The following is a 24982-nucleotide window of genomic DNA, read 5'->3' as shown; positions in this document are numbered from 1 at the left end:
TGGTGTCGACGGAAGATGTCATCATAGTTGCTCGGGCAGCAAGCAATCACAACCCACCGGTTTTCTGAAGCTGAGCCCTGATGTCATGTGACTGCGATGTCATTTACAGTCGGCAGAAGTGGACAAAAGCGGGTGCGTTTTGCTGCTTAACTTTTCTTCCGCAAAACGCAATATTGATCAGAATGCCGCGTTTGGACGAGAGGGGCTGCGCGGAACATATTCTTGTCAAGCAATTTTGGGCTTTGACTTCTCCCCGTTTGAAGATGAAAAGACAAACTTGAACGCGGTTGTTGAGTTGTCCTCTCGCAACGGTTGACTTTGCTTCTACCGCCCGCACTGGGCTCCGGTTCTTTTTGGGCCACTCGCTCCCAATGACCAAAGGGCACCTTTGAACAAGGTTCTGAGTTTCCCCAACGCTCCGAGCGAAGCGGCGCGTTCCTCGGTGGCGTCCGCCCGCCCGTCCGTCCGCCCTTCTGCCCGTGTGCAAAGAGCATTGGTTCGCAGTTTGGAAATGTCAAATGATTTTGGGGCGGCGGGGGGTCGTAATTGCTTAACGGAGGGCAGCCCTCCTCCCCTTGAAAATCAACCTCTACTTTGCAGGTTTGGCCTAATTTTTGCAAGCAGGGGCCACCGTAGAGCAGTCGACGGACGGCATGCGGCCCGTTGACCGCGTGCAAATGTTGTTTGTGTGGTTTCAGGTGTTCATTGACAGGTTTCGCTACAACGCCAACCGAGCGGCTCAAGTGCAGAGCAAGCTCAAAGTGCTGGAAAGATTGTAAGTGCCCGCGAGCATCCCGACAGTACGAGGCCGTGTTGTGACGCCGCCGTTTGCTCGCAGGCCTGAACTGAAGCCCATCGAAAAAGAAGCGGAGGTCACGTTAAGGTACGACGAGCAAAGCCGCCGCGATGCGCTCGACAAGTAGATAAGTGGACTTGACCCGTTTCGTTGGCCTGTCAGGTTTCCGGACAATTTTGAGAAGCTGTCTCCTCCCATCCTGCAGCTAGACGAGGTGGAGTTCTACTACGCGCCCGACCGGCGCCTCTTCTCCGGACTCAACCTGTGCGCCGACCTGGAGTCTCGCGTCTGCATCGTACGTCTTCTACGCGCGGTTGGCGGGCCTTATTAAGCGCGCCATCTGACAGACCTGCCGCCAATCAATGCGGCGGACGTGTCTTGGATGCATCTTAGCCGCCGTCCGTCTTCCTACCGCCGCGTCTTTGAGGCGCCTTGCGGGTGTCTTTGATGTGTTCGGCAGCATGTCAGAGGCACACGCCTCGATCCTGCCACGGACCGATCAAGACGCGTGCGTTTCTTGGAGTTGTCTGTCCTAAAGAAAGCTGCCTTCGGCTCTCCTCAGGTGGGCCAAAACGGCGCCGGCAAGAGCACGGTCCTCAAGCTTCTGATGGGCGAGCTGACGCCCGTCAGCGGAGTCCGCCAAGCTCACAGGTGAGACGGCCGGCTGACGGCGTGGACATCTCTCGTCCGCTAACGTAGTACGCGCCGTCACTCGGTTGCACTTTGAATGGTGCCCAAGCTTGGCAAAAACCTGATTTCCTCTCGCTTGCGTTTTGCAAAGCCCAGCAGTCCCTTTTCCCGGAGCAGTGCTCTGTCCGGCCGGGTCTGACCGACGCCTCCCCTCCCCTCCCCTCCCCTCCCCTCCCTTTCCTCCTCCTCCTGTGTCCTCACAAATCAAATGTAACATTTCGGGTTTGCTTCGCGGGCCTGCAAATCTAGTTAATCGGTCGGGCCGGGTCAGCTTTTAATACGCGCGGGCCTGGCTGGATTTTTTTAGGCCCGACCTTACCTCCAAACGCGATTGTTGTCCCTTGAGACGCCGAGAAGCAGTTGAATTCCCCCCCCCCCCTCGGTTTCTCCCCACCTCTTAGTTACGATTGCACCGTGAACAGCCAATCGGAATGAGCCCTACTCTGATTGGTTAACAATTGATTGTGATTGATGAAATGTTGGTTTTGTATGTGTAAAGCATGCCGCTGCGTTGGTTTCTGGAGCAGGATGGACTTGTCTGTGCAAAACAAAATGCGCTTGTTTGTCAATGATGTTTTGTGTTTGCAAATCTCCGCGAGTTGGCTTGCGAATCGTTGGCTGGGAGGAAATCACGTTTTGGCGCATATGGCCGTACTTGGACTTGGCACTTGATTGCTTGCCTTTCAATTCAGTTGAACTGTTTTCAACCAAGAGAATTCCCAATGTGCGTGTCAGCAGGAATCTGAAGATCGGCTACTTCAGTCAGCACCACGTGGACCAGCTGGACCTGAACGTTTGCTCCGTGGAGCTGCTGCTCAACAAGTTCCCCGGTAGGTCGCGGCGGGCGGCGTCCGGCGGCGGCGGCGGCGGCGGCACTGTGTCCCAACCGGCGCGTTTGTGGCGGCAGGGCGGACGGAGGAGGAGTACCGCCACCAGCTGGGAGGCTACGGGATCACGGGCGAGCTGGCCACCAGGCCCGTCGCCAGCCTGTCGGGAGGGCAGAAGAGTCGGGTGGCCTTCGCCCAGATGACCATGTCCTGGTACGTGCCCGGCCGAGCGGCCGCCCAAGCCGCCCTCTGACGCCGCCGTCCGCCCGCCCTCCCTTTCAGCCCCAACTTCTACATCCTGGACGAGCCCACCAACCACCTGGACATGGAGACCATCGAGGCGCTCGCCAACGCGCTCAACAAGTTCAAAGTGAGTCCGAGAATACAGTTGCACTTACTCGGACTTTCGGCCGCTTTGACCGTTGAGGCGTTTGACTTCCGGGTTGCTCCCTTTTTGACGTCTTTGGCTCCAGAATGAGGACGTTGGAATGTGTGACTTTTGATGGTTCAAATGTTTGCGTGTTGACTAGAGATTGACCGAGATGATGATGTTTTCTTTCCAGGGCCGAGGCCAATTATTTGTAGTCAAGGAGGCCGATATTTGGAGCCGATATTCATTTTCTGCAAAAAAAGGAAAATATTGGCGTCAAACTCTACAAAAATGTAAACGTTTAACTTTGTTGGAAGTGGAAGTCAAGCCAAACATATTTTTGTTCCAGAATATGTTCTATGCAAGCCCACTCGTTGAAACAAAGGCATTCGGATAAAGATTGCGTGAGCGGGATAAGAGTTAAATCCAGCCATTTTTAGCCATCTCCGGGGGTGGCCATTTTGTCACTTCTGTCGACTGAAAATAACATCACAAATGCTCGGGTAACGATCATGGCCGACCTGGCTGAAGCTGAGCCGTGATTGGTCGTTTCCTGTTGCGATGTCATTTTCAGGCGACAGACGTGACAAAATGGCCGCCCCCGGAGACGGACGGCTAAACACTGGTGGATTAATTCTTATTCCCCAAATGCCATATTCATCAGAATGCCTTGTTTCAACGAGTGGACGTGCACAGAACATATTCTGGAACAATAATATGTTTGGCTTGACTTTAAGCCCCTTTAAGCATAATGTTATTGAACAAGTTTCCAGATTTGCATGTTGATTTTCTTTTTTTTTTTTTAATGATAAATGTTTGCCATTGTACAGCTTTTAATCAGTAGAATCTTTCATAAAGTAAACTTAAAATGTAAATAAGTAGTTCCTTGAAGTTAACACAGTTGTACATTGATTTATTCTCGGCCATCAGACTTTTTAAAAAAGGCCGATGCCGATATTGGTCAAAACTCTGAATATCGGAGTGGATGATCATCCCGGCCGATAATCGGTCTATCCCTAGCGTTGACTTCTGGGATGTATGACGTTTAAGCGGTTTGACTTTTGGATTGTTTGACCCTGGACTTTTTAGCTTTTTGACTTTTGGGTGTTTGACTTTTCAATTGGTTGTCTTTTCAGGCCTTTGACTTTTGGGATGTTGAACTTTAGAGGTCTTTTGACAATGTCGTTGGCCTGTAGTTAGTTTGACTCTGGAAGTGTTTGACTTTTGAATTAGTCTTCTTTTTAACGATTTGACTTTTGACCTGGGCCCGGTACACACCCGAGGATTTTCCAAATGGTAAACGATTGATTGTCAGTGACAGAGCGCTGGCGTAAAGACAGAAAAAGTTGCGGTCGTATTGTGTGCCGTCTGCTCCGATCATCGCCTCGCACATGAAGCGCGTTCCGTCCCACGCCCCATCTCCAAATGAAGTCGCCCGAGGCAGAAGTCTGGCAAAAGCAAAAGACGCCAGCTCACGCGTGCGTCCCGAGGGGCCGCGGCGCGGTAACATGCCGACGTGGGCAAGAAAAGACCGGCTTTGGAAACGGGCTTCTCGGCATCCGGCGGTCACTCTTCGATCAAAAAACACATCGGGCCGGACATAGATGATTTTTATCCTCCGCGTAGTTCCTTGGCCGGCCGGCCGGCCGGCCGCATACGTTACGTTACGTTGCGTCGGCGTCACAATTGACAGATGCCCGACTCGAGAGTCACCGGCTTTCGCCGCACGCGTAAAGATTTTTGCCGGTAAATACTGAACACGTTGAAGCTCGTCAGACCCGAGCTGTTGCGGCCGCGATTATGGGGACAGGTCCGCTTTCAACAAACCTCGGAGCGCGCGATCATCTTCCGGGACAGGGCTGTTACACCGGCGGGCCCCGGGGCTCGGATCCCCGGAAGCCCCGCCCAAATCCAATCCAATCCCTCTGTACCAACATTTGAAATTGCCATGTGGAATTGGTAACCTTGAGATTTTGCAAGAATCTTTCGTTACCCACCTTACAGTAACTTGGCAACGATTGAACAAAGTACTGTCATTGAATTAAGATTTCAAAACTAGTAGGACAGTCGTGGACAAAATAAGACATCCTTGGATAGGAAGGGGCAAAAACAGCCCCGTTATCTTCAAGTGCGTACCTGGCCTTCAGTAACTTTGCTGTACTTGACTTGAATGTTGTTTGTTTTTTGACCTCAAATGTGTTTGGCTAGAATTTGACCTTTGTGGCTTTTCGCCTCCGAATGATTTGACTTGTGGGTTGTCTGACTTGTGAACGGTCTGACTTTTGAACGGGTGGACCTTTGCGGCGCTTGACTTGGCTTGCGGTGGAAGGCGCAAGAGCGTAGGCTAAATTTGGAGGCCATGTGCGGCAGGGCGGCGTCATCCTGGTGTCGCACGACGAGCGTCTCATCCGTCTGGTGTGCAAAGAGCTGTGGGTGTGCGAGGACGGCAAAGTGTGTCGCCTGGACGGCGGCTTCGACCAGTACCGCGACGCCTTGCACGAGCAGTTCAAGAGGGAGGGCTACCTGTGAGGAGGCGGCCGCCCGTCGGGACCGTCGGCCCAAAACGACCCGCCCGACCGCCGCTGTCGAAGCCTCCTGCCAGCGATGGACCGCGAGACTTCCTGCTTTTCAGGTCACCCGCTCCAGAGGGGGGAAGTTCTGATCTTTCTTTTGCTGTTGTTATTGTTGGGTTGATTTGAGTGCGCAGATGTTCTATTTACTAAGAAAATAAACCTGACACACACACACACATCACGATACGTGCGCTCCCCCACTTCCTGCTTTTGCCTTCAGGAAGCCAAAGGTGGCCATCCACGAGGCGGTGCGCTGCTGTCGAAACGCCGACGTAACGTCGCTAGCCCAACATCGTGAATGTTTCATTTTGGAACCTTTTCCAAAAGCGTGCCAACTCCAATCTTTCGGACGGTCCCGCTGACTCTCGCGATTCGGGAGGGCGCGCTCGCCGTGGCTTCGTAGCGAGTTGGCCTTAACTAACGGTAGTTGAACCTTGCTCAAAGGCCAATGTGCAAATTGGCCTTGGTTTCGGGCTTTTAGTTGGACAATTTGGGGCGTGGCAATTGTTCACGAGACTGCCGGAAAGAATTGAACCATGTGAAGTTGGAATGGTTTCATTCGGGCAAGTAAGTGGAATTGAAAAAAATCATTTGGGGATTTTTGAAAATTCAACATTTTGGGGGAATTGAAATGATCTGAATCACTCCACAGATTTGGACGTTTCCAAGCCAAATTGTAGAGCATTCGCGGCACGCCGGGTGTCAAACTCAAGGCCCGGGGGCCAGATCCGGCCCGCAAAGGCAAATCGTGAGTTGATTTGACATGTTTCTTTAAAATTGTCTTCACATTTAACACAACATGAGATACTGCAAGCATTTGTGACCAATTCCTCCTTTAAAATACATTGAAGAGATGTGGAACAAACAACTCATTGAAAATGAGTTGAACAAACTTTTCCTGGCTTCTGATTTCAAAACTAGTCATCCATCCATTTGTTGTATCTAGATGGTAAGGCGATCACGCGTTTATTTGGGGGGGTTCACAATCGTAACGGCCCCCCGAGAGACTCCGTAACTATGATGTGGCCCGCGACAAAAACGAGCTTGACACCCCCGATCTGCGGCATAGTCCCGGCATCCCTTCGCACAGGTCGTGGCCCATCGGGTTTTATCATGAGTCCGGTTGCCTCAATTCAACCTTTGACTTTGATTACTGACAACACACACAGACTTGAAGAAAAACAAATATTGGCTTTTTGGTCGCCATTTTAGGGAAGGTGTCGCCGGGCAACCTTTTACACTCAAAGAGCCATTTCGACGGAAAAGAAAACACTGGGAGCCGCGGTTTCTTTCTGCCATCTGAAACGATAACCGCATCTATCAAGTGCCTATTAAAAGGGAACGGAGACTTGACACGACACACAATTAAGGGGGGTCTTTTGGAAACAAAGCATTTCATCGATCCATATTAAACAAGCCGCCGGAATCCAGCTGGCCTTACTATTTTCACGTCAAAAAAAAACAAAACAATACAAAAAAAGGAAAACACAGCAAGGACAGCAAATGAGGGCGGCCATTACGCCACACAGCTTCCGCATTGTCGCGCGCACACACAGGTTGCGATCAAGAGCAGCCGTGAAATCGTGCTTTTTGATTTGCTATTTCCCCCGCTTCAAATTCGGTAGAATTGCATAAAAATGACACACAAAGTCGGGGTGGACTATTAGAATCGGTTTGTGAAGAAAAAAAAAAAAGGATTTTGACCGTATTTGGACTTGCGAGGTTTTCGGCCAACAGCGACAACGATTTTACAACTACAATTAAACGCAAATAAAATACTTTGTTCAGCTATTGTGCAGCTTTGGTGTCGCTGGCCTGCTTCTACTCCAGTGCGACTTCTGTTTTTTTTCTCCTTTATTATATGCATTTTATGGCCGGTGTGACTCGAGCGACGTATAGTCCGGAAAAGACGATAGTTCAAAAGTTTGATGCTAGAAGACATGATACACGTTTTGGAGGCAAACATACACTTGGAATGGATTTTCCCAAGCCAGCCACGCAGAGCCGCACGCAGGCCCTGATGGCGGGCCACGAGATCAAAATTGCCATCTCGTGATTCATGAGTCGTTTGCAATCATTTCCTTTCCCCAATTCACTACAAAGGGATTTGGAGTGGACATTGTAGGAACCATCTAGGTCCATGATATAAAAAAATCATTTGGGAGTAGGCAATGAGCGAAACATTCAATTTCATATCTTCCACCGTATGACAAATGGGGCGTTTGACTTGAGGATGCTGATATTTGACAGCTACTTGTTTTATTCTAAGCAGGAAAATGAGTCAACATTGGTAGCGCCGCAGCCGTCCGTCCTCTGGGCGGCGTCAGTACTGGAAGCTTCTCTTGGTCTGGATGTCATCCAGAATCTGCTGCAGCTCCTCATCTTCAAAGCGTCCCTCCAAACTAACGCGCAAATCAAACAGTCAGGGCGGTCAATCATTGTATGGACAAATCATTGGAGCGGGAGGTCCGGGCTCACCTGGGGATCAGGGACTTTGCTTCCTCGGCCGCTTCGGGGCACAAGTTTGCCAAACTGGCCAACTCAAACTTGTGAAGCTTTTTCTGAAGGAGAAGGCTGCCGGCCGAGAGCGAAACATAACATTCACAACAAAGTATTGGCACTGCTAAGGCAACCATTTTAGAATGTGCGGTGAGCAGAGGTCAGCGCCAATATGGTGTACCTCTGCGAGCTTGCATGATAGTCCGGCTGCGTAAAGGGAAAGGCCCCAAATAATTTTAAAAAAGCGACCAAACGTGCATCTAAATTAAACTCAACGTATTCCTGTGGCTACAGGATGACGCAAAAGGGATACTTTTTGCTGAAATCCTGAAGTCCTGGGCATACTTTCAGCCATACATCAGTTCCTTGGTTTCTGCCAGAATGAAGCGCCTCAACTTCAATAAAGTTCCTTGGCACCAAGCGGTCATCTTGCCAAATGAAACTGTACAACTCACTCCGATGCAGTTTCTCGGCACCAATGACGGCAACCTCTAACCCAAATAAAATGGGCCGATGTCAAGGTGCGGGTTGACCGTGTGTCGCAGGGGTGAGCAATTCCGGCCCCCGAGGGCCTCTAGCCTGCGTGTTTTAGGTCACCCTGCTGCAGCCCACTTGATTCAAATGATCAGGATCGTTATCAAGCTCCCGTGGACCTTGCCGATTATATGATCATTTGAATCAGGTGTGTTGCAGCAGGGAGACAGAAAACATGCAGGACACGGGCCCGTCCAGCGGGAACGAGTGAATTTCCCCAGACGCAGTAATACCCCTCACTTCCTCCGGAGTCTCTAATCAGTCGTAGTGACAAGTGTGCTCTGGTGTATGGAGAGATTTGTCTCAAAATGATTTGCACTTATTTTCACACCAGAGCCAAACGTTTGTGATTTTCATGTTTTTGAGATCCACAAATATATGCGGGTCCTTCACATTTTTCAGATCCGCAGATGTGTGATTTACGCATGTCTGTTGTGTGAACATTTGTAAATATGTTTTGTATTCTAAAGTGCAAGCACACACAAAATTGTTTGAGTAACACATTTATAATGAAAATTACACCACTTCTTTGCCTTCTGAAATAAAACACATTACCCATTTGAAAGTGAAGTCTTTGCAGTGACAAGTAACGTGTTAGGAATTGACCATATGTTTTTTTTCTAGCTTATCGCTGACAAGACTTCCAATAAGTCACATATGGACAGAAAGCTTTTCTCTGAACCGCTTTTCACGGACGTAGGGAAACATCTTTGCCACCGCTGCGACGGCGGCGGCGTAGAAGCAGACGAGCGACATCTTCCATCTTCACGGCAAAGCAAGCTCGAGGGAAACTAATCGCGTTCGTATTTTGTTTCCCCGACTTGTGTTGAATAAACGCATCAGATTACGTAATGGCTTGTTTTCCGTTTTTCAATTTTTAAAGTGACAGTGGGGCCGGGATGACCGTGTTTTCACTCACAAGTTCATTTTATGTATTTTTTTTTTAATCAGGAAAATGAAAATAGTTGTCATTTTCTATATCATCAATACATTAGGGAGAAATTAGGAAATAAGTGTCTCCATGAATAACGCCCCTTTATAATGAGCACAATGGCCGCGGCGTGACGATTATCTCGAGATCAAGCGCTGATCCACAAACGCACACTGAACAATTCACACGCAAGTTTGAATATTTACCGATGACGAGTCTTGCTAAATGCGCACACACTACATGAACGAACGCATAAATGGCGCATACCTTGGGGGAACTAAAAAACACGTGGAAATCATGGACATCTGTGGATCTGAAAAGCACATGTGATCAGCACGACTACGTTGGTGTGACAAATGACCACGCCCCACCCCCAAACTGAAACAGTGTGGCTGCGAAGTTGGGGAGGAAGGCCGGTGTGGCTTTGCGTTTGTCACGGGACCTGCGCACGGCTGTGATGGTCTCTCGGTTCTTGAAGCGGCTGAAGCGCACGGTGTAGTTGAGCGTCTTCATGAAGACCTCGGAGAGCTCCTGCTCGTCCTCGGCGCTCTCGTTCTGCTGCTTGCGGTGCTCCAGCAACATGCGCACCTCCGAGTTCAGCAGCGTCTCGGAATTCTCAAACTCTGAAAGGTAGACCCGAGGTAGAGCGATCTAATGCTTTCAACTATCTAATCCATACACATATTTTCAAATACGAAACAAACAGGGACTCGTTTACGGTACTGTGCGTGCGTGCGTGCGTGCGTGTTCAATACATTCGTGCAAAAGCCGAGACACTTCAAGTTAGCGTGTTGTTGTTTCGGAGAATACCCGTGAAAAAAGCGCGCGCGCGCGCGCCCCCCCTGAACTGAACTGAAACCGAAGGGGGAGAAAGCAGGCGTATCGTCGCACACACAAATGGAGAAGACGTCGAGTCAAACCTTTGGGAAAGAGCAGCTGCGAGGCGTCTTCTTCCACATCGCCGACATGCGGGGCCGAGCCCGCGGCCGCCATCCGACGAAGAGCGACGCCGACGTGAAGGAACAAACACGAGCAACACAAGACGACGGACAAAAAGCGGAAAGGCCGTCGTTAAGTCGACGACGGCTTCCGCCTCGTTCCAGATGCGTTGGCGCCACCAGGCGGCCGGCGTCCACTCTGCCACACTTGCGCGCATCGGGCCCAAGTGGCAGCCGGCCACGTTCAGCTCTATAACGTTAGATTGATGCCGCAATTACGTCAGCGTAATGTCAAAAATGTGTTTCGCGTGTATGTAATGTGAAATACCGCGTACAAAAGCATGCTTTGTGCGTTCAAACATGTGTTTCGCGTGCACAAAACCGTCCACATGCAAGCACAACATTTGTTTTTTACGCTTTCTTCTCGTACAAAACGCTGATTCACGCTTGCGATGCAGGCGTTATGATTGTGCCACAATTCTTCACCAATCAGAAGTCGGACAGTAGGGCTAATTCTGATTAGCGACCTCTCCTTTTACGTGGTTGAGTTCCCCTTGTCTTCTCATTGGTTCAATAATTCGTTTTTTTTCTCTTCTTCTTCTTAAGACAATGAATTTTTTTATACATTTTTTCTAAATACAAAACCTCATTGTCTTAAAATGGAACTCAACCCAAACATATTTTTTCAAGAACATGTTCTATGCAGACCCACTAGTTGAAACAAAGCATTCTGATGAATGTTGCATTTGTGGAGTATGAGAAACGCACCCCTTTTTATCCATCTCAGGGGGCGGCCATTTGGTCACTTATGTCGACTAAAAATGACATCACAGATGCTCGGCAGGGCTCAAGCGACAACCCACCATATCTTTCTTTAAATGCGAGGGGTTTAGAAATACTACTAAACGCAAGGCCTTGTTTCTTTTCGCCAAACAGTGAGATTGATCTGGTCTATTTACAAAAAAACTCACTCTGGTGCAAATGATATCAACTACTGGAAATCACAATGCGGGGAATGGTGTATGGTTTGCTCAGGCATGGTGCGGAACCCTCAGCTGGAGTTGCTACCTTAAAAGAACAGATTAAACGGGGAAATTTTGTTTACTGAATGTGATCCGGCTGCTCATTTTGTCTACTAAGCGTCGCGATACAATTTAATGAGCAAGTGTACTTAATAAGCCAGCCGGGCGCGATCCGCAGAATGGTTGGTGAATAAACACTGTGCGCGTTCACATTAAGTCCACTTAATTAGTACGCATTCACTGTAATAGCGGCAGAGAAAGTTGAAAACCCTCATGGTTCACATAAGTCGCATATGGGAGCGCTTTGCAAACGTACTCGACGAACACACCACCTCCGCAATGGCTAACTTCAAAATAAAGCTTACCAAATAATGCATTGCGTCATTGATGCCAATGCAATAGCCTTTTACTTTGATGTTGACCTCTGTGGTGAACAACACAAGGAACAAACTTAAACAGTAAGGAACAAAGTAAAAATTGTACTGGCGTTTTAAAGCTTCGTTTCTTGTAAAGTGTTTTTCAAAAACGCAAGACCTGCCGCACACCGCACGTTGAGTAAAAACCCAGCTAGAAAGAAATATATATATTTATATATTTTTAAAACTGAAGAGGAAACTAGTGAATATGGACGTGATGGCCCCCTGGCTCATCAAATAGGGCAAGCAAAATACTTTTTGATGTCTTATGGAGAAACAAGACTCATTATGTGAAAAGGTCTGGTGGATTGAACTTCCTTGACTTTACTACCCTAAACAATACATTTAAATTGAATTGGATAAAACCATTTTTGGACAACCCTACATCTATTTGGAACTTCATTCCTACTTATATATTTGCTCAAATTGGAGGTCTTAACTTTATACTTTTATGTGAGTACGAAATAGAAAATAATCCCTTGGCTTTATGCAATTTCCACAAATAAATGCTTTTAGCTTGATCTTTAGTATGTAAACATAATACTCCAAAGTAACAGGTATTTGTGTTGATTGTTTATTTTGTACGATGTCTCCTGAAACGTTGATTCACCTATTCTGGCACGGTCCATATACCGTCAAGTTTTGGAAAGCTATACCTCGATTTGTCATTGATAATATTGACTCTTGATTTACTCTTTGTTGGAAAAATGTACTGTTTGGTTTCTTCAATAACGATGGTAAGTTAGCTAGTGTTTATTATAAATGTCATAATTATTCTAGCAAAATTCCATATCCACAAACCCAAATTTAGTCACTCAAAACCTCTCTTCTTAATTCTCGAGGCAGAAACCAGTACCGGAATATACATTTCATTCTGGATTCTAAAAATATGAAACCGATTAAAAGACTGCTGCTATATGTTATCTATTTCGATTTTTTAAAAATCCCCATGGCTCTTCTTTTTTCTTTTGTCTGCGTATTATGTATGTATTAATAACTGTGTTTAGTTTGTTGATTAAAAAAAAAAAAAAAAGTGACAGTGACTCGAAAATGACTTTTGCCCGTCTGATCCCATGTTCGAGGTGTCCAGTGTCTGTTTCCTCGTTCCAACACTGGCAAAATAAATGTGCTCAAGAAATGTACAATTTGAGCCCAGCTTTTTCGTCCGTCTGTAACTTTTTCTGTCGCTAAATTGTGAAGGAGGAACGGAGGTTGGTCGTAATGTTGTTGGGCGAGATGAATGTCGTCGTGTAACCTTTTTTTTTTTGCTTGTAGGGCGTTCATGGTGGCGACGCTGATTATTGCTCAGGCATCTCTGCGGGCGCCTGGCTGTGGCTGACTGTTGGCTCAGCTGGGAGGTGGCCCTCCTCGGGTACTGTGCATGCGCAGTGAGCGCCACACAGCAAGTGAGCGGTGCGGCTAGCTGGTTACCAAGCGGGCACTTTGTCGCCGATTGGACTCAAGTCGAGAATGTTGTCGTCGGACTTCCGCAAGACGAGCGTGTCACGTCGCTAGAGGCGAGGAGCGTAAGTACTCGACACTCTGGACGCCGTTTGGCACGCTCGTTAGCTCGTGGCTAGCACTAGCCTAGCTGTAGCCTAACACAAAGAGCGAAGACAAAGGGTGTGTTCGGAAACAACCTCTGAGCCGCACACACTGTGTCACTCCGACCGCTCGGGAGCGTTGAATCAAATGCGCTCTTCGTGCCCCGGTGAAGGCGTTCCGACTGGGGAGCCGGAGCCCAGTGCGTCAGGCTGTCCAGGTGCAAAACAGGCCAGTACGAGTTCGGAAATGAATGAGAATGGAGCGCAGCGCGCTGTGCCTCTTGGAACACGCGCACACACTCAGTCTCAGAGTGGTGTCAGGCTAAACTTACGAACGCACCCAAAAGTGACGTATTGCCGACATTTGTGTTGGCTTGCTGTTACAGCATATGCTTTTTTTCTTCTTTTTTTACAATCCAAATATCTTATTTTATTTATACAGAACAAAGTACAACATAGTTTGCTGTGTTTTCTGCGTCATCATCATCGTGACGATGATGACCACGTGTCCCTACTCGGCGAGCCACTTGCCTTCTTTATTTGTCTTGATTTGTTTTTGTTTTTTGTTTTGGCAACAATCTTTAACAATTCACGTTACAAAATAGGCAGACAAAAGTATGGGTGGAAACAAAGTATACAGACCATGTGGTGTAACTGTATCTTACCTGTGTGTATGTGTTTCCACAGCATTTGTGTGTGGCCTTTTATTTGAAGGAATAGCGCTCCCACAATGGATGCTAACGTCTCCTTCGCCTTTCGAGGGGCTCTAACATTGACTTTAGCGCGTGCCACTCATGACCTGCAGCTTCCCGGTCATCACTTTTGACACCAACTTTGTGTGTTGGAACAAAAGGACCGCATGTAAAATGGAGAAAATGAGCAGTATTGCTATCAGACGCAAGCGGGCGTTGTCAACGTGGACGAAACATTTTTCAATGGCAAACGCGTTCGAACGCAGTTGCAAATACTTTCGAGTGAACGTACGCTCTTGACCTATGGTGCAAGTAAAAAATAGGGTTATTTATTCAAGCACTAGTCTACATTATCCCAATACGTTTGAAAATGAAGTAAGTAAACATGGTTTATCAGTCGTTTTTATGGTGTTCTTCTTCGTCACTACACTGTGGCTTTATGGGAAAACTGCTACTGTTTGTTTTTAGCGTTTAGCCTACACGTACGTTTTTGCATGCCAAAGATGTCGTCGTCACACTGGCAACTCCACCTTCCCTCCGATCCGGCCGCAGTTTTGCTGACGCATATGCTGTCCACTTGCAGGCGAGGAGCCGTGCGGAGGCCAACGTCGCCCGGCGACGCGCCCGTCGCCAAATGTCGAGGCGCCGGCACGCTTCTCGGCCTCGCTCCTCTCGTGTCTGAAGAACTTCCAACCGGAGAAATGTGAGCACGCCGTCCGGCCGCAAGTTTCCTCCGGTCGGGTGGCCGCTGTTCCAACGCGTGCCTTGTGCCCCGTGTAGCGGTGGGCCCCGGTTGACTTGGGCGCTTTTGCTAAGACGCTTAGCCACAGCTGAAACCACCGCGCCCACATGAACCCGTACGCCGGCCACGAGGAGGCGCCTTTTCACCCGCACGGCCTGACTGGACCCGCCTCCTCGCGCCAGACCCGCGGGCCGCCGCCGCATCACCGCCGGTTCGTCCGCGACCCGCTGCAACAGCATCGCGGGGCGGCGCCGGCGGGTGCGGCGTGCGTGCCCGTGCTCAAGCATCAGGCGCCGCCCCCGCCTCACAGCTTGCTGGCCGCCACCCCCGCGGACCTGCGCCACATGTCGGAAGCGGCTCTGCTAATGTGCGGCCAGGGCGGAATCCGGCCACCCCACTCCCAAACTCCGGGAGTCTTACCAGGTGGCCTTCATCCTCGACGAACCATGTCCGGCAGTCTCCAGATGTCGGGCGCCCTTCATCCGCCGCACCCGCAGACACCCGGCGCTGTACCCGGCGCTCTCCAGACTCCGGGAGTCTTGTCCAGCGGCCTCCAGCAGGCTGCTTACGGTCCCCGCAAGCTCCCGGACTCGGACGCGCCTCCCAACGTGACGGTGTCCACCTCCACCATCCCGCTGTCCATGGCCGCCAGTTTGCAGCAGCGGGGCGGCGACCTGAGCAGCATCGTGCATCAAATCAACCAATTGTGTCAGGCCCGCGCCGGGGCCGGCGCCACCTCGGTGTGCGAGGGCCAGATCGCCAACCCCAGCCCCATCAGTCGGAACCTGCTCATCAACGCCAGCTCCAGGGTGTCGGCGCCGGGACCCCCTGACATGCTGCCGGCTCCGCCCCTCGGCGCCGCTATCCGATCGCGGCCGGGCCCGGCCGTGGCTAACGCGGTGGTCGCTTTCCCTGCGGACGCCGTCCACGTCCACCGGCAGTGTGTCTGGAGCCAGCCTCGCCCGCCCCCCGAGGGGGTGCGCCCCTGCAAGAACCTCCGCTTGGATGGCACGGCGGAGAGCACCGTCCCCGCCCGGACCTTGGGCTACCTCTGCAGGCCTGCGCGGGCGGACCCGCCCGGACCGCCTTCCCCGGTCGGCCCCCCCGGGCCTTACGCCGACGGTGACTGCCTGAACTCGCCGTGGAGCGGGAGCCAGATCCCGGCGGGCTTCCAAGTGGGCCGCGTCCTAGGAGCCAAGTACCGATTGGGCAAAGAAAGTCTTCCCGGACACCCCGAGATGGCATCAGACTCGGACTTCCTCGCGGGGCGGGACTTTGCGGTGGCCGGCTTTCCGGATGCCGACGTGGACCCGACGGGCGGATCGGCCGCAGGCCCGCCTCGGAACTCTGCTTGCGCTCTTCATCGTGCCTACCGATAAACTGAAATAAGATCCATGTAATGATGATTTTGGGATGCGCGAGGACTCGGCGGCGCAAACGTGCGTGGCGGACGCCGCCATGGACTCGCCTCGTAACCATCTTGGCGCAGAGAGGAGAAAGACTTGTCTCGGATGTTCCCAAGCACTGGGGGGGTGGGCGGAGTCACGCGATGGTTCACGTGCGTTTGCGTGCTGGGGCAAAGGTCTGGCTAGGCAAAATCGACTTTTGTCGACACATTAGCGGCTCTCGGCTTCCTGCTGGCACCCAGCGCGCCGGCTAAGCTCAACTGCTAAGTGTCCACCATTGCGACGACGACGACGACGATGATGATGATTAACGCTTGCGAGGAGGGCAGTTGTGATTTCAGAAGTCAGCAGACCAAGTTGACATGCAACTATCCATTCATCGGGCCTTTTTTTCCTCAAAAATGCAATGTTGGATTAAAAAATCGTTCCCATGATTTTTTTCTGACTGATTGAAATGTATTATCCATTGATTTTAAATTGATGAATTGGATAAAAGATATGGAATTGCCATCATTTATGGGGGGGGTTGAGTATTTTTATTGGCCCAAAGTAGGGATGTAACTATTTATCGAAAATCCGCTTCAAAATATGCATCGGTTTGAAATTAATAAAAGCTAGATATCGAAATTTTGATCACAAAAGGATTTGTAATGGTAACAGTCAACTCTATTGTCCATTTATTTATGTTCAGGTTTGAACAAAACACTGGTAAGACAAAAATGTACCTTTAAAAAGTCCAAAAAGGTTGTTGGGGTCAAGTTACTCTTTGTAACAAGGACATAATGCAGATGTTAAAATAGAAACGTCTTTTGGTTCTAAAATGAGTCATGAGTCATTTTGCTAAAAAAAAAAAAAAGCCACAGGTACTTCCGATCAAGCGGCGGGTAAACGAGCTGCGCCCGTGGCTCAAGACCAACCGTGGCAGGCTTTTGACTTTCTGGACCTGGAGGAGTTCCCGGAGATCTCGGGCCATCCTTGTGATTTCCAAAGTCAAAGCGGCAGATGCCGGCAAACGTCTCCTTTACAGCGACATCGTGGACGAGTGGCCGGTGCTGAAATGGCCCCAACCGGAAGCTCCGCGATGGCCGCATACCACGCATGCATGAGCAAAAGCGTCTCCCGCGGCGGAGTTGCAACGGTCGGGTGTCCCATCCGGTACCGAACGCCAGAGCCACGTCCATGTTTGCCGGTGACGCCGGTGGTCGTCCCGCTGTTGCCCGATCGCCGCGACGCCGCCCGGGGGAAGAATCCGCGCCGCGCCGCGCCGCGGCCTCCGTGTCAGAACTGAAAGGTAAGCGGCAGCACAGACGGACGCCCGTTTTGAGCTCAGAGGACCGGACGTTGTTTTGGAAAGGGACGGACTGAGCAAGGGCGCAAGGGGGGTTCCGTCCGTCCGTTTAATGGTCCCTAAGCGGGTCAAATAGCCACGGACGCCCTGTGTCGGCGTCTTATCAAAAGAAAGGCCAGCGTTGAAGAAAAGGCCCTTCTCCAACAGCCCGCGCAACACCGTACGGTGCTCTTTCTCATGTGCGTTCCCTGCAGTATTGTTCTCGCAGGTGTAGTCCGCCCTCTAGCGGACGCCCATTTCCCCCGACCAGGAAAAAGCTGTAAGAGCAATATAGTTTTGTTAGCTACCCTGGAACATTTAGGACATACCTTATCCCTTTGCATGCCAAGCATGTCCTTTTGTCCGGGACATCTCCAGAGCGTCAAAATCTCTCCAAACCGTCTGTGGCGCCGTCGTGCGCTGAAAGCGACGACCCGGAAGTGAAAGTCTTTGGTTCTCCTCCTAAAATAACATTGCGGCCATATTTTGCAATATTGATTTGTCTTTGCGAAATAACGTGAATGAAATCATTTGTACGTGTGCGCGTACACTTCCTTTTTGACCGTCCCTGCCCTTGGGGCAGCGGCGGCGCGGGACGTAGGAAGCGGAGGGTCGGCGGTCGGAGTCCCGCTCCGTCCGAGTCACGTGTCGTGGTGTTCCCGCTGGCGAGACGCTTGAGCCAGCTTGCCGGCGCGCGGCTGGCTGTGAGTGTTTGCCGGCGGCGGAAGGCGCACGCTGGCTGGCTGGCTGGCGGCCGCGCTTCCGCCCCAAGCGAGGCAGCTGCGGCTACGTGCGTCGCTGACCGCCACCAAAGCGTGAATGCGTGGGCGCCGGAATCATGCATTCATCAGAAAGGAGTGTCTCGGAGTGTCCAGAAAAGAGCTCTATCAATCGGATGCATCATGAGTCTTATCGTATTGATCATCCCGACTACTCAGTCACACGTTTTCAACTCGCGATAGACCGAGCGATGGACTGTTTTTTCAGGGCCTATACCGATACCGATTAGTTGTCGTCGGCGAGGCCGATCACCGAGATTTGTAGCCGATATTCATTTTCAGCAACAAGGAAAATATTGGTGCCAAAATCTAAAAGAAAAAGTAAACTCTTAACTTTATTGAAACGTCTTTCAGCATATGGTTATTGAACAAGTTTTCAGATTTGCATCATGTTGATTTGTAGTTTGCCTATATCAATATATATAGATAGATAGATCTATCTATATCTCTCTGGAGTAAAAACGAAATGTAAATGATAGCTCCATATAGTTTTGTGCAGAAAATAAAGTCCTCCAAAATGTAACAACAGGACAGAAACGTTCAAATTTCACTTTTCACTCTTTGATTTCAAACAAGAACAAAAAGTGTTCCCAGGGTCAGTAGAATCTCTTCTAAAGTGAACTGAAAATGGAAAATGAATAGTTCCTTGAAGTTAACACAGTTTGAAATGGATTTATCGGCCATCGGATTTTGAACGAAACGCAGAATATCGGAGCCCGGACGATAGTCAATCCATCCCTATTGTTGACACGATCAAGATTATATGCCTGAGTGTTGTTTGGGTCTCGGTCTATGTGTGTCGCTGCGCCGTTTGTGCTCAAAAGGCCAACGGACGTTTGCTTTGCTTTCTTATCGTTTGTGTGTTACTGTAAAATTGTGTTCAGCTTCTTCTCGGGTCGGGCTCCTGGCCCGGGCTCCCCTGGAACTGTGAACCTCCATGGGATTTTCCTGGTTAAAACAAAAGAAAATCGGGGATCGGCTCGAGCCGACCCCGACAGGAAGCCGAGCTTGGACACATTGAAACAAGGGAGCACTCAAGGAGAGGAAATCCAAAAGAGAGATTTGTGTTTTAATTTGAAGTGGTCATAATCGAAGGCAGGCGGGTCGCGGGCGGGGCTTTCAGGGTGGGGGCGGGGCCACCTTGATGCAGACGTTGCAGCGCCCCACGTTGGCGGCGTGCCGGCGGGCCTCGGTGGCGGCGGCGGCGGCGGCGGCGGAGGCGGGCGCCGTGAGCCAGAAGCTGTAGATGTTGGCAAAGTAGTGGCACGTGCCCCGGGGCCCCTGGCACTCCACGAAGGGCTGCGGCCGGAAGTCCCGCAGGCAGCTGCCCGACGACGTCAGCGACTGACCGCCGCCCTCGTCGCCGGCGCCCGTGTGCTGCGATCGGCAACAGACGCAAAGTCAAGCAAACGCCACGCCGCGGCAAACACAAAGTGCACACGCAAACGTACTTTGAAAAGTGCTTTTTGCCCAGTCACTCCAAAGTACAACCGAGCATCGAAGCCGTTGTTCATTGTTCGTTTCGATCCGTCGCACGGAAAAAGTGTTTTTCATGACCCCGACTATTTTGGATTCATTGACCAATCGGAACCAGATCGGAACAAATATTTGACGTTATTATTATTATTATTATTTTTACGAATGGATGAATCGGTAGAAAATCATTTTGCCATTTCCATGAATAAATCAGCTGTTTTGGTTTCCATGATTCTTTTCAATACATCTGGTCGAAAAAATAGGTTTTAAAGCAACACTGTGGAACCTTAAGTTTTTATTGATTATGGCGGCGCCATGTAGACAAAAGTGGTCGTGTTTTGCTTGAAGTGGACCACATTTTTCTGCGAGCGCCGTATAGCGTACTGTCGTGAAATCCTCAGCTCTCTCTCTCTCTCTCTCTCTCTCTCTCTCGATTGCCTGCAGCTGGCCTGAATTGCTTTTGTGTTTCCAGTGGCCGTGTTTTGGATGAATGGCCATGATGTCGTCAATCGAATAGTGTCCAAACACTATAATATAACCATGTTTTGTCTTTGTAACAAACTGGAAAGGGGTTGTGGGGAAGTGACATCTGCCATAAAGCAGTCAGCACATTTGTATTTTTATTTTTTTTGTGTGTGGGGCAGGGTTTGTGGTTGCCCCCTCAAAGTTGCTTAGTGCCAGCAAAGGCCATGACAAACATACCGTTCAACTAGTTGTAAGTCCACGTTTCTTCAGAAGAGTTGTGAAAATATTTTATTAGGGGCAAATACTTACGCGGTCTTGCTTTAATTTCTACCCACTCATTCAAAAACAGGGCCATGTTTGAAATTGACATCAATTGCTTGTGCTCCCTTCCTGGTTTGGTTCAGAGCAGTGGCGTTCCACGTGGGTTTTGAGGTCAAAGGGGTCCGACGTTACACACAAATAGAGGACAGAAAATCGCTCAGGGGGGTAAGTGGAAGTTGGTCCAAGTTGGTCGATGGAAACGCCGCTAACACAAGCCCGTTTGATATGACAGGCGGACCGGTCATCCGGCCGGACAAAAAGACGGACGGAGGAAGGCTACCCCGGATGCAGACAGAAGGCGAGGAAGGGACTGGGAAATGCTTGAATGTAGGTCTAGGTGAGACATATCCCGCAACACGATGCAGTGAGAGCCAGTCTGACGTTACACTCCGTGCTACCTGCCGTTGCAACGTTACATTGAAAAAAAAAGAAGTTTGACTACAAGAGAGGTTTACAAAAGCCACCAAGCCCATGTCATCCATGCTAGTGGTCCAGAACATCTATCAGGGAATCGCCAAAAATGTCGACAACTGAAATGTCTTCTTTTGAAAAGCCCAAACGATCAAACCAACAACAAAGAAAAAGGCCCACATGATCCTCTTTCATGTTTCCTGAAATGTCCACGATTTGGACAATTGGAATTTAAACAAGGTCTCAAAAGGATGAAGTCATAGTTGTCAATCCATTTGATTCCTCGATGAATTTTCGCACCTCAACGTACTTCGGGTTAGCGCTGAAATCATCGAATGCGGGATGGTTAGCTCGTGTTGGCTCAGGCTTTGATGCTCGTAAGACAGTGTTGTAATAAACACAAACATGCAAAATGGACAAACAAACTTTGCGTCGCGCGCCACCCACCATGAGGAAGGAGTAGCCGGTCCACAGGCTGGTCCAGTCGGGGGGGCACGGCGGCCGGATGGACGACTGGCTGTGCAGGGCCACGGGGGCGGAGGGCGCCTCGCAAACGGCGCAGCGGCTGATGTGCTCTTCGATGGAGGCTCCGCCCACGGGCAGGGCGGGCATGGCCGCCGTGGCCGACAGCCAATAGGATTTGTCGTTGCGGCCGGCGTACGAGCACGTTCCCATGTTGCACGAGGCGAAGGGCATGGTGGAGAAGACGCGCATGCACGAGCCCGCCTGACCTGCGACGCAACAAGCACGCTTAGACGGTGACAAAACAAAGCGCCACGTCGCGCTTCTTCCTTTGCGCTCTCACGACACGCGCGCGCCCACAAAGCTCGGCCGCACCGACGCCATCGTCCTCTCTTTGCCTCCCAACGCCACCGACTTGAAGTGAAAGGAGCGAGATGTGCTTTAACTGCAGACCGTTTCCCTCCAAAGCAGCTGATGGCAGCGGGCGCAGGACTGCCGACACTTTGTCAAGACGCGCGCGTCCCTCTTGGGGAGGCAGCGAAAGTCAACCAGTCCCACTTGCTGCTTCACGGAGCGCTCAAGCGCGGAAGGCATCAAGGACCGCATTTGGTCCCTGCCCATTGCAGGCGTCTTCACTTGCCTCTCGGGGCCTTTTCCCGCCTCGCCTTTGAAAAGGTGAAACGCGCGCTCGGCGGGATTCGGCTCGGGCGACGGACTCGGCCCAACGTTCGACGAGCGCCGGGCGGCTTTGGCGGCCGGTCGCCGTCCGTCCGCACCGCGAAGCGTTTGTGTGAATGCGACCAACAGGTTGCCCCAAAACATTTCAGCTTTGCTCGGCGGGCTCCCGATTGTGGAGGAATCCACATTGGCAGCACGCCCGCCCGCCCGCTCGCCTGCCTTGCCACGGAGCCGCACAGCGGCCGCTCGTCCCCAGACTTTGGCTGCCTCCAAAAGTGGGAGGCATCAGCGCGCGTCTGCCAACTGTGGCGGCGGCGGCGGCGGCTCACCTCAATGGGACGGAAAGACCCTCAAAGTTGAGCCCAAAGCACATCTGCTAGCTTCCACTCCAAATCCGTCGCGGTGCTCTTTGGAGACCAAAAGAGGACAATGGTGTCCATGTCCCAAGACTTGCAAACCTGACAGCGTGTACTTGGACTAAACTTGGGTACCGAGGTCCTGAGTGTGCGCCTTCTCCTGGCCTTCCAGGTACAACAGACTGTATCCCACCCACAGAATTTGCATCCCCTGCGGACACGACGGAGGCGCTATGGACTGGCTGTGGATGACCATTAGGAAGCCCGCGTTCAAGGGTCTGGACGGTCCGGGAGGTCCACGGTCTCCAGTCAAACCAGGATCACCTGAGCGCAGGAAGTCAGATCAGTCAAAAAAAAACTTCCAGCGGCCCGACCCAACGAGACTGAACTGGACAATCGCAAACAAATTCCAGCCGGCGACTGACTCTCGTACATCTGGCGAGAAACCGCAACCTCAGATGTTCTTATCAACAAACAACATTTGGAGATGCCACGTATATTATTTTATTGTACAAAAAATTGATATATTATACTGTATCTACTGTATTTGTGCCACTGACTTCCAGCCGTGCTGTGCTGTGGCTCACCCTGGAAATGTCTTATTTTGTTGTTTTTTAAGAAAATCATGTGATAGCACATAGTATTTTAGATAAGCCGCTGGGACAATCTGGGACATTGCGATGCCGTTCGCCTGTCGTTGAAATTTGGAAAGACAGCAAAACGAGTTGACAATGGTTGGCCGCTCATGAAAACGAGTCGCGCAACCACGCGCACTGAGCCACAGTTCAGCCTTGATGCTTGCTGGGCGGCAAGGCCTTAGTCTGAGTCTTGTGTGAACATGTCAACTTTCAGTCTCACCTTTTGCTCCCACCTCACCGCTCTCCCCGTCCAGGCCTTGTCGACCTGGCTCCCCCGCAGGACCCGGTGGCCCCCGAGGCCCTTGGGCCCCCACGCACCCGGCATCCCCCTTCTTACCTACGCCACAAGATCAAGCGTCATCATTACGCAAAGGCTGACCCTCTATAGGACAATGTCTTCCCATGGCTTCTTACCTTTGAGTCCCTCACTACCACTGTCGCCCTGAAAACCAGCACTTCCTGGTACACCAGGCAGCCCAGGGGGTCCTGGAGGGCCCTGTGGGGCTGAAGGGTAAGTGGGGCAAGGAAAAACTCTGCCCATCTCCCCCTTTGGACCCTCCTGACCAGTACAGCCCTGAGACCCAAGAGGTCCAGTTGGTCCTGGGAAACCTTTAGGGCCCGGATTTCCAGGTATCCCCATCAGGCCTGGAGAACCCCGCTCACCTGTTTGCACAGATTTTCAAAGTAAGAAGACTAGCACAGCCTCAGGCGCCTCTTGATGACAGCAGCCTGAGCCCAAAACTATGAACGCTAAGTCACCTTTGAACCCCGGAATTCCACCAATGCCAGCTTGTCCTTTGGGCCCTGGAAGTCCTTTTTCTCCCTTTGGGCCAGAACATCCGTTGTCCCCGTTGTCCCCATCATCGCCAGTCACTGGAGGGTTCGGACCCGACCGCCCCATCTCGCCGGGGTAACCTGAAAGGTAGTCTGAGGTCAGTCAGGTCACAGATCAACTGTTAACTTTTCATTAATGTTACTTCTCATCTGACCTGGCTCTCCATCTGTTCCAGGATCACCACGATCTCCTGGAACCCCTGAGGGGGGATTTTTACAGTCAGGCCCGGTTTCACCTGAAGGTCCAACTTGTCCTTGTGTCCCTGGACAAGTAAATTAAAAATGATTGAGTACCTGAACACAAATAGCCAAGATCTTTATCGGGCCTAAGAGGTCTCTGGAAAATTTGTGCCCTAGATCACCAACCTCTAGATCCTGAAGGGCCTTTGGGTCCTGGAGGCCCAGGCTTTGATGAACCTGGGAGACCCGGGGGACCAGGAGGGCCTTTATCTCCCGGAAGACCTTGAGAACCTTGGGAACCTGGAATACTGAGACCTGAAGAGACATCACAGAAAAGTTGGCAAATGTTGCTGAAGATATGAAAGAAATAACCTGAACAGACAAAGTCTGTTGTACGTTAAGGTACTTTTGTGCATCGGTTATCTTGGTGCTCCACATACCTCTGGTGCCAGTGTCGCCTTTCACCCCCTTTAGTCCATCCAGGCCATGAAGTCCCAGTGGTCCAGGAGGACCTGTTCCAACGGTTGAGTATGAACTAATGCTTGCATAGTTGCCATAACGAAAACAAAAAACACAAATAGTAATCCCCACCTAGGAGTCCTGAGACACCGTGCGGCCCAGGGGGACCGTCATCACCCGCATTACCAGGAAGACCTGGAACCCCTGGGCGACCTCTGGGGCCTGGGGGCCCAATCACACCTGATGAATGGAGGGATACGTTTTGAGTTTTTCCATTTGCTAGGACTTCAGAATTCCTTCAAGATTTTTAGAAACTGTAGCATGACCCCTTCATGGTTGTGATGACTAGCCTGAGCAGCACATGAATGCTTGAGTGATAGGACCCTGTACCTGGTGGTCCTCGCTCCCCAGGCTGTCCCAGATCTCCTTTGGAGCCTCTTTGGCCTGGCTCTCCAATGAAACCCAATGCTCCAGGATCACCTTGAGGTCCAAAAGCACCTGATGAAGGATAATTGAATAAGTCATCTGATTTGCAGTTTTGCCCTGCGATAGGCTGGCAACCAATTCAGGGTGTCCCCCGCCTACTGCCCAAAGACAGCTGGGATAGGCTCCAGCA

At 50.8% G+C, this 24982-nt stretch overlaps 4 protein-coding genes across 8 annotated transcripts in view; 2 read left to right on the top strand and 2 right to left on the bottom strand.

The window, feature by feature from the left end:
- abcf3 (ATP-binding cassette, sub-family F (GCN20), member 3) overlaps nucleotides 1-5432 on the top strand; it is a 14385-nt gene extending 8953 nt beyond the window's left edge. Inside the window, exons 14-21 of the mRNA XM_086035193.1 lie at nucleotides 699-775; nucleotides 839-883; nucleotides 959-1091; nucleotides 1359-1447; nucleotides 2225-2316; nucleotides 2394-2526; nucleotides 2596-2683; nucleotides 5054-5432. Of these exons, the coding sequence (XP_085891319.1) occupies nucleotides 699-775; nucleotides 839-883; nucleotides 959-1091; nucleotides 1359-1447; nucleotides 2225-2316; nucleotides 2394-2526; nucleotides 2596-2683; nucleotides 5054-5212 (816 nt within the window). The 3' untranslated portion in view covers nucleotides 5213-5432. The remainder of the gene's footprint in view (nucleotides 1-698; nucleotides 776-838; nucleotides 884-958; nucleotides 1092-1358; nucleotides 1448-2224; nucleotides 2317-2393; nucleotides 2527-2595; nucleotides 2684-5053) is intronic.
- A 2051-nt stretch (nucleotides 5433-7483) lies between these two features.
- On the bottom strand, nucleotides 7484-10309 carry polr2d (RNA polymerase II subunit D). Its single transcript, XM_086035222.1, has 4 exons — nucleotides 10141-10309; nucleotides 9663-9843; nucleotides 7735-7830; nucleotides 7484-7658 (listed from the first exon to the last, which is right to left on the bottom strand). Exons 1-4 carry the CDS (start codon nucleotides 10211-10213, stop codon nucleotides 7580-7582), a joined length of 429 nt encoding a protein of 142 aa, XP_085891348.1. The 5' UTR covers nucleotides 10214-10309; the 3' UTR covers nucleotides 7484-7579.
- Nucleotides 10310-12681: 2372 nt separating this feature from the next.
- LOC147144219 (uncharacterized) lies at nucleotides 12682-16414 on the top strand. Of its 3 annotated transcripts, none has more exons than XM_086035214.1 (3): nucleotides 12878-13122; nucleotides 14416-14535; nucleotides 14613-16414. In XM_086035214.1, the coding sequence occupies exon 3, from the start codon at nucleotides 14682-14684 to the stop codon at nucleotides 15951-15953; it is 1272 nt and encodes a 423-aa protein (XP_085891340.1). In that variant the 5' UTR covers nucleotides 12878-13122; nucleotides 14416-14535; nucleotides 14613-14681; the 3' UTR covers nucleotides 15954-16414. The 3 variants fall into 3 exon arrangements, with proteins under 3 accessions (XP_085891339.1, XP_085891340.1, XP_085891341.1); XM_086035215.1 differs by lacking the exon at nucleotides 12878-13122 and adding an exon at nucleotides 13141-13369; XM_086035213.1 differs by having other exon boundaries at nucleotides 12682-13122; nucleotides 14416-16414.
- Nucleotides 16415-19134: 2720 nt separating this feature from the next.
- col4a4 (collagen, type IV, alpha 4) overlaps nucleotides 19135-24982 on the bottom strand; it is a 32904-nt gene continuing 27056 nt past the window's right edge. For 2 of the 3 annotated variants that reach the window (XM_086035180.1, XM_086035181.1), the window contains 11 exons: nucleotides 24757-24864; nucleotides 24499-24606; nucleotides 24348-24419; nucleotides 24094-24222; nucleotides 23883-23990; nucleotides 23653-23808; nucleotides 23308-23556; nucleotides 23114-23230; nucleotides 22391-22579; nucleotides 21207-21490; nucleotides 19135-19463 (listed from right to left, as the gene is read on the bottom strand). In XM_086035180.1, the coding sequence (XP_085891306.1) occupies nucleotides 19206-19463; nucleotides 21207-21490; nucleotides 22391-22579; nucleotides 23114-23230; nucleotides 23308-23556; nucleotides 23653-23808; nucleotides 23883-23990; nucleotides 24094-24222; nucleotides 24348-24419; nucleotides 24499-24606; nucleotides 24757-24864 (1778 nt within the window). In that variant the 3' untranslated portion in view covers nucleotides 19135-19205. Of the gene's footprint in view, nucleotides 19464-21206; nucleotides 21491-22357; nucleotides 22580-23113; nucleotides 23231-23307; nucleotides 23557-23652; nucleotides 23809-23882; nucleotides 23991-24093; nucleotides 24223-24347; nucleotides 24420-24498; nucleotides 24607-24756; nucleotides 24865-24982 lie in introns of those variants that run through there. The other variant, XM_086035182.1, reaches the window with a different exon arrangement.

This window comes from Filicampus tigris, chromosome 7 (genome assembly GCF_054856515.1).
Source record: "Filicampus tigris isolate MCC_2025a chromosome 7, RoL_Ftig_1.0, whole genome shotgun sequence".
NCBI classification, from domain to species: domain Eukaryota; kingdom Metazoa; phylum Chordata; class Actinopteri; order Syngnathiformes; family Syngnathidae; genus Filicampus; species Filicampus tigris.
The sequence above is the reverse complement of the archived record's forward strand: the minus strand, read 5'-3'. Positions and strand labels throughout refer to the sequence as shown.